Source organism: Mobula hypostoma, chromosome 24 (assembly GCF_963921235.1).
Source record: "Mobula hypostoma chromosome 24, sMobHyp1.1, whole genome shotgun sequence".
NCBI classification, from domain to species: domain Eukaryota; kingdom Metazoa; phylum Chordata; class Chondrichthyes; order Myliobatiformes; family Myliobatidae; genus Mobula; species Mobula hypostoma.
This window is the reverse complement of record NC_086120.1, coordinates 22,037,383-22,045,048: the sequence shown is the minus strand read 5'-3', so window position 1 is coordinate 22,045,048 and position 7,666 is coordinate 22,037,383. Positions and strand designations below refer to the sequence as shown.

At 40.3% G+C, this 7,666-nt stretch overlaps 1 protein-coding gene across 1 annotated transcript; it reads left to right on the top strand.

The window, feature by feature from the left end:
* The first annotated feature begins 1,452 nt into the window (after window positions 1–1,452).
* On the top strand, window positions 1,453–6,542 carry pole4 (polymerase (DNA-directed), epsilon 4, accessory subunit). Its single transcript, XM_063032020.1, has 4 exons — window positions 1,453–1,725; window positions 3,732–3,816; window positions 3,970–4,011; window positions 6,343–6,542. The coding sequence occupies exons 1-4, from the start codon at window positions 1,453–1,455 to the stop codon at window positions 6,354–6,356; spliced, it is 414 nt and encodes a 137-aa protein (XP_062888090.1). The 3' UTR covers window positions 6,357–6,542.
* The last annotated feature ends 1,124 nt before the right edge of the window (window positions 6,543–7,666 follow it).

The window sequence follows — 7,666 nt, the reverse complement described above, 5'->3', positions numbered from 1 at the left end:
AGGTCCACAAATGGCTTCAATCACTGGCAGATCCTGTGAAGGACTGGTAGCAGTGAAATTGAAGAGGGTTAATCTTATTCACACACCGATAATCATCAGAAAGAGGATTAATGGAGTTACTTTTCCTTTTTATATCTGACCTGTTTACTGTTAACCGGATTAAGAATTATTGCCTGACCTAAGGTGACAATGCTGCCATTTATTAATGATTTATTTGTCAGAATTGATTCCTTTACCAAAACGTAGCCAAGGACTTTAAATTGTTTGTTACTGGAAATGCCCAGCACCCCTCAGCTTATAGTTTGTGTACCAGAGCTTCATTTCTCAAAAACAGCAACGATCTACATTCTACTGCATGAGGAACCTTTAAAAATAACCAAGGGGATTCCCATGAGTGTAATAAAAAACATGCTAAAGGAATTATGAAGTAGAATCATTTGGTGTGTATTGAATTGAACTGATCTTATTTCTTACATCCTTCACATACACGAGGAGTAAAGATATTTATGTTATATCTGTCTAAATGTGCAATGTGCAATTTATAGTAATTTGTAATAAATAGTATGTACAATAGGATCGTCAATATAGCATAGAAATACAATTGTATCAGCGTGAATTAATCAGTCTGATGGCCTGGTGAAAGAAGCTGTCCCGGAGCCTGTTGGTCCTGGCTTTTATGCTGCCGTACCGTTTCCCAGATGGTAGCAGCTGGAACAGTTTGTGATTGGGGTGACTTGGGTCCCCAGTGATCCTTCTGGCCCTTTTTATGCACCAGTCTCTGTAAATGTCCTGAATAGTGGGAAGTTCACATCTTCAGATGCACTGGGCTGTTCGAACCACTCTCTGCAGAGTCCTGAAATTGAGGGAAGTCCAGTTCCCATACCAGACAGTGATGCAGCCAGTCAGGATGCTCTCAATTGTGCCCCCGTAGAAAGTCCTTAGGATTTGGGGACTCATGCCAAACGTCTTCAAAAAATGGAGTGGAATGTTAAGAAGGAAAATTCACTGCCTGCTACTCAAAGCTAACGATGAAAGGCGAATAAAATTCTGGTCTTTAGTGCAAGGGGATTTTAAGTGCAAAAGTTCAATTATATAGGCTCTGGTGAGTTAACATCTATTTTATGAAATTTTGAGCACCTTACCTTAAAAGGGGATCTATTTGCTATGGAGGGAAATTGAGTGAAAATTCGCCTGACGGGTTTATTATTTGATGAGGGATTAGGCAACTGAGCCTCTATTCTCAGGAATTTAGAAGAATAAAAAGTGATCTCTTTAAAACAAAATACTTTGATGGCTCAATAGGGTAAACACACATTGCAATGTTAGTTCTATTCCGCTTCAAGAAATGTCTAAGGAAAACTAATCTGATTGGATAAAGGCTTTTGTTTTTTATATATGTGATTGGCAAAGAGGTACTGGTTCTGATTGGTGGAAAGCAGGACGACCAACAGAATGGTGCTCTCTGATTGGCTTCTCTTGGTTCTTTCCCAAAGGCGGGAAGGGCCAGCGATGGAGGATTTGGAGAGTGCGGCGGCGGACGAGCGTGATCAGGAGAACCGGCAAAGCGTGCAGCTCGACGCCGAGGCTGAAGCGGAGCGGCCGAACTCGGGCGCACAACAGAAACTGCTCCGCCTGCCGCTCAGCCGAATCAAGGGGCTGATAAAAGCGGATCCCGAGGTGACGCTGGCGAGTCAGGAGGCCGTATTCGCCATCGGCAAGGCCACGGTGAGTAGGTGGGGAACCCTGCTGGGTTTCGGGCATTGTCTCCAGCCGGGAAACACCTGCCTTGGTGTCCCCTGGACACCCTTGATACTGCTCCTGCTTTGGCAGCCCAGGTCCGTCCCACTGGCGCTCTGGACCAGTCTCCTCAAGCTCTCTGGTCTATAGCACAGTAAAATTTCCTTCGGAGCTTCACGGAAATATAATCAACTTGACATCAGAGCAACGGAGGTTAGAAAACGGGTACAAAGTCAGGGGCATGCGGCTGGTGGCTTTAGGACGCTTCTTATGCATGAAGTTGAAATACAGTATACTGTAGTTTTAAGTTAAGTGAGTGGTGATGTTATTTAAACAATTACTCATCCTCCTGCTTTTGGATGTTAATGTTATTTAGAGGAGTAGCTGCTGTTGCCACTTCTTTTTCTACTGGGGTAGATGTACTTCAGCTGTGGGATTACCGTTTGTATTCTTTTTGTTAATTGTATCGGAAAGTAGAGTTCACCCTGATGTCAGTTTCTTCAGCCATAGTGGATGTGTGCAGCACTGTTAATGGTTGGCCAACACGGTGAGTGTGCGTGTGCTGGAGGGTGGGTTATGTAATTTAGCCAGCGTTTGTAGAAGAAGTGATGACTTTTGGCTCTTTGTCATACATATTCATTTCTGATCACGATCCTGCAGACTATTCATTTCCAATAATTATTCATGAAGTACTTTTGTCAAACCATCTAACCTTTTGTCCCACCATGGTTGGCAAATTTTTCAGAATTTTAGCTTGCCATACAAGGACATTTATTTCATTTGCCATTTTCTTCTGATGCCTTTGTGTGCTGTAGTCCTCGAATGTTACGTTTAACAAAGCAACATTCTGGATCCAAAAGTTTATATTCTCAAACGGTTGTCAGATATACTCACACATTTTAATTCCACATCCCATTCCCGTTCTGACATGTCTATCCACGGCCTCCTCTACTGTAAAGATGAAGCCACACTCAGGTTGGAGGAACAACACCTTATATTCCGTCTGGGTAGCCTCCAACCTGATGGCATCGACTTCGCTAACCCGCTAATGCCCCACCTCCCCCTCGTACCCCATCTGTTACTTATTTTTATACACACATTCTTTCTCTCACTCTCCTTTTTCTCCCTCTGTCCCTCTGAATATACCTCTTGCCCATCCTCTGGGTCACCTCTCCCCCTTGTCTTTCTTCCCGGACCTCCTGTCCCATGATCCTCTCGTATCCCCTTTTGCCTATCACATGTCCAGCTCTTGGCTCCATCCCTCCCCCTCCTGTCTTCTCCTATCATTTTGCATCTCCCCCTCCCCCTCCAGCTTTCAAATCCCTTACTCACTCTTCCTTCAGTTAGTCCTGACGAAGGGTCTTGGCCTGAAACGTCGACTGCACCTCTTCCTAGAGATGCTGCCTGGCCTGCTGCGTTCACCAGCAACTTTTATGTGTGTTGCTTGAATTTCCAGCATCTGCAGAATTCCTGTTGTTTGCTTCAGATTTATCTGTCCATATTACAGCTCATCCAACAGGTCTTGATCTTCCTTTGGAATATTACCTTGGGGCAGATTTTAATTCAGCCTCTGCATGTTAGGATCAACTACTAAATATTGAAACCTTCTAGTTAGTACCTGGCAAATAGCAAATTTATTTATTTTTGAGCTTCCTTTCATCTGCCTTGCTGGGTTAGATCTGTTGTGTAAAATGACCTGAACAATCTTCTAGTGTTCATATAATTAAGTAATATCTAGTATTAAACAATGACATTGATCAAATACAAGGGAGACTGGATTAGTGAAGCTTAGGACTTAACGAAACAGCTGAGATGAAACTTTTCTTAGTGTGCTTATACTTCAAAGGTCTTCCCTGGGACATGATGGGCTATCTAAAGGGAAAAGATATAGGTTTGCTGAGGGAAGAGGCAGAGGCCTATTGGAAGTCTGTACAGGAACTCCTGAACAACTTGTATCCCATTGGTGAAACAATCTGTTTGGTTTCTTCCACCAGGAGCTGTTTGTTGAAGTGATTGCAAAGGATGCATGCACATATGCTCTGCAAGCAAAGCGTAAAACAATCCAGCGCAAGGACTTGGGTGAGCCTGACAGAGTCGGCTGTCATATCATGCTTTTGAATACCAGTGTGCATGAAAGATTAGCATTGGAAGTTGTGATATTGCCTTGATCAGTTTTGCTTTTGATTTAAAATTGTCCTCATTATTAAAATGTTTTTTTAATTTCCCTTTCAGATAATGCAGTAGATGCTGCAGATGAATTCGCATTTTTAGAAGGTAAGTCTGTGGCTTGTAGCCAGTTATTTTTGTCATACATGTTTTTGTTATCTAGTTCTGGCTCCCTCATAATTCCTGGACTTTGATCCCTCTGTCAGAAATTTGAGAGATGAACTGAGGCTTTTGTCACTTGTTTCAAGTTTGCACAGTAGGAGACATTGATGCAAGTGATAATATCGCCTTGAGTTTCATTGCTGATGTAAAATGTTTTTGATTTACTGTTCACAGTGAGCAGAAGGCACTAGTATAACATCCCCATCCTGTTGCTTTTAACCACTTTTCTAATCTTAGAAGTTGACATGATTTCAATTTCAAATAGAATGGTAGTAAATGTCATAGCTTTATAAATGTATAATTTTGAATCTGTGGGTGTGGTATCTAATATATATCTAAATCCCTCAATGAAGTAATTTTATTAAGTGTTTATTTCTTCAAAGCAGCCTCCAGTTAATCTGCCATTCTCAATTACTTTGTTATATTTTGTATAGTATGTCCAAAAGTCTACCAATCCTAATTTGCATTCATAAAACATAGAATAGTACAGGCCCTTTGGCCCACAATGTTGTGCCGACCCTTAAACCCTGCCTCTCATATAACCCCCCCCCACCTTAAATTCCTCCATATACCTGTCTAGTAGTCTCTTAAATTTCACTAGTGTATCTCCACCACTGACTCAGGCAGTGCATTCCACGCACCAACCACTCTCTGAGTAAAAAACCTTCCTCTAATATCCTCCTTGAACTTCCCACCCCTTAACCTTAAAGCCATGTCCTCTTGTATTGAGCAGTGGTGCCCTGGGGAAGAGGCGCTGGCTGTCCACTCTATCTATTCCCCTTAATATCTTGTATACCTCTATCATGTCTCCTGTCATCCTCCTCTCCAAAGAGTAAAGCCTTAGCTCCTTTAATCTCTGATCATAATGCATACTCTCTAAACCAGGCAGCATCCTGGTAAATCTCCTCTGTACCCTTTCCAATGCTTCCACATCCTTCCTATAGTGATGTGACCAGAACTGGACACAGTACTCCAAGTGTGGCCTAACCAGAGTTTTACAGAGCTGCATCATTACCCTGTGACTCTTAAACTCCATCCCTTGTCTTATGATGGCTAACACTTCATAAGCTTTCTTGACTTTAATCTATATTTCTTGCCTTAGCCATGAAAAAGAAGTAATATGGTCTCAGCCCGAAACATCGAATGTATTCTTTTCCCTAGATGCCGCCTGGCTTGCTGAGTTCCTCCAGCATTTTGTGCGTGTTACAATATTCTGTTATTTTGTTTATGACATCCTTGTTACAGCTTGTTTAAGATTTTTTTTAAAATTGGTTTTGTCTCCATTCATACTTGCCTCGCCATCCCACATCTTAAATGTATCTTCCCACAATTATTGACAACTGAATCACTTTTTTGGTATTTTTGTTAATCTTTGTATCGGTCCACAAGTTTGACCCTCTTACTATATACCTAATTTTAACATTGTTTATAACATTGGATAGTGTGTACCGTTGGAAATAGCTCAGAAAATATGTAGTTGATGGTTGGGTTGAATTGTTCTCTGATATTGGTGAGAAAATGTTTGCAAATGGATTGCCAAGATCGGAGAACAGCTCAACCCAGCCAGTCTATATTGTATACAGAGGTGATCCCTATACGGAGGTCTCCAGAACAATGCAACTTTGTTCAGCTTTGCGTTTCAATTACACAAGAAGCACTGTAACACATTAGTTATTACAAAATGTATGAGCTAGGTGCTAATCCAAGGTCCTGGCAGGTGAATGTAAAACACTGCCTGATCTTTGAAAAAATCTTGTGATACCTATCAATGTACTGTCCTTCCAAGAAATATTTCTATTTCCTGTTTGCTGTTCACTGATTTTCCATATGAAGAACTTCGGAGCATCTCAAGTTGCTGACCTGAAACATTCCATCCAATGGGAGATGCTGCCCTAGTATTTTTAGCTTTTTTGTTCAAGATTTCATCGTGTTTTCTTGTGATTTAACACAATCTCTGTGAATGGCGGTTTTGTGACTTTCATGTGCTTCTTTCCCTTGGATGGAAGATATAATTGATAGTGAAGCATTAGTGAGAGAATTATTGATTATTACAGTCAAGCTAGATCATATGACTTAAAACTGATTAATCCACTCATCATTGCTCTTTTTACAAAGACAATGTTGGCATTCATCACTATATATCAAATATTCATATCTTCCTGTGCCATTGTAAAGATAGGGAAGGCAATAGCCTTTGCTACTTGGATATATATTAATAGAATGTTTGCTGCATGTTTGTATGTCTCGGGGAGTTTCATGCTGTTATTATTTTTCCAGGAACCCTGGAGTGAAATGGAGACAAGTTTCATGAGGCCAAAATAACTCCATAAAAGGAGAGCTGCCATCAAATTTGCTCATTATAGATGTATATTTGTACAATTTGTAAAAAGGAAGTTATACTTATTGTATGAGTAAATGTATGATTTCAAGTGTGAGTGTTTTCAGATTAAATAACTTGTATCACATGAAGTTTCAGTAATTTTCTTTCAATATTGCCTTTTAATCTCAAACCTTTCAGGAAATGTAGTTTATAGAGGTTATTATCCCTTTATCCGAAACCTTTCAGACTTTGGAATTTTGAGCGCTGATAGGACGTCACAAATGGAAAATTCCACAAGGTGCTGTGAAGGTCCCCAGGTGATGTGCAGTCTCTGCACAACACAGACAGTTCTGAAAAATGACCTCACATATATAATGAGTGGGTATTAATGAAAAGTAGAAAAACAGAAACACTGCATCAAGCTAAAAATGAAGATCTCAATCGTGTATTGGAAGAATGGATTCATCCGTGTTGGAGTGAGGATATGCCGCTTAGTGGTATCCTGATCATGAAACAAGCAAAGGTTTATCACGACAAACTGAAAATTGAAGGCGATTGTGAACATTCAGCAAGCAGGTTGCAGAAATTTAAGACTAGACACAGCATTAAATTTTTAAAGATTTAAACAAAAATTAACGATAAAGCATCTGCTGATCGAGAAGTAGCAGAGAAATTAATTGAGTTTGTGAAGATTGTCACTGATGAAAATCTCACAGAACAAGTCTAAAATGCTGATTGTTTTTATACTTTACATTAAACCTAAAAAAGTAAAATGCAGTGTACTGTAACCTTTTAATCAAAGCATGACATCGTAGATGGAGACTGAAAGCATGTTGTTGTTCATTGTTCCCCAACAGCTGATTGAGGTATTCTCCCGATGCTGCTGTGCTGTTTTGCTACCCTGAATACATTATACAGTACATTAATGGTATGTAATAATTTTTACTAAGTGCTGAACAAGTGTAAGACAAAGACTGCTTACAGGTAGCACATAAATTCAGTCGGAAATTACAGCAAGCGTTTTAGATAAAGGGTAATTGACTTGGCTCTGGAAAAGAAATCCTACTGCAATTATACTGTCTCCAGGATCAGTGGTTTACATACAATGGATAATCCCTTTCATAATTTAACTGTCAAATACTCATCTAGTGCCCCCATCCTTTCACAAACATCTTAATTCTTGAACCTTCTAATGTTACAATATATACTACAACAGTGCTGCAGTGGTTCCTCTGGGCAGTGACTTGGGCTCCATCATCTGCTGCTTTTAATCTATCATAA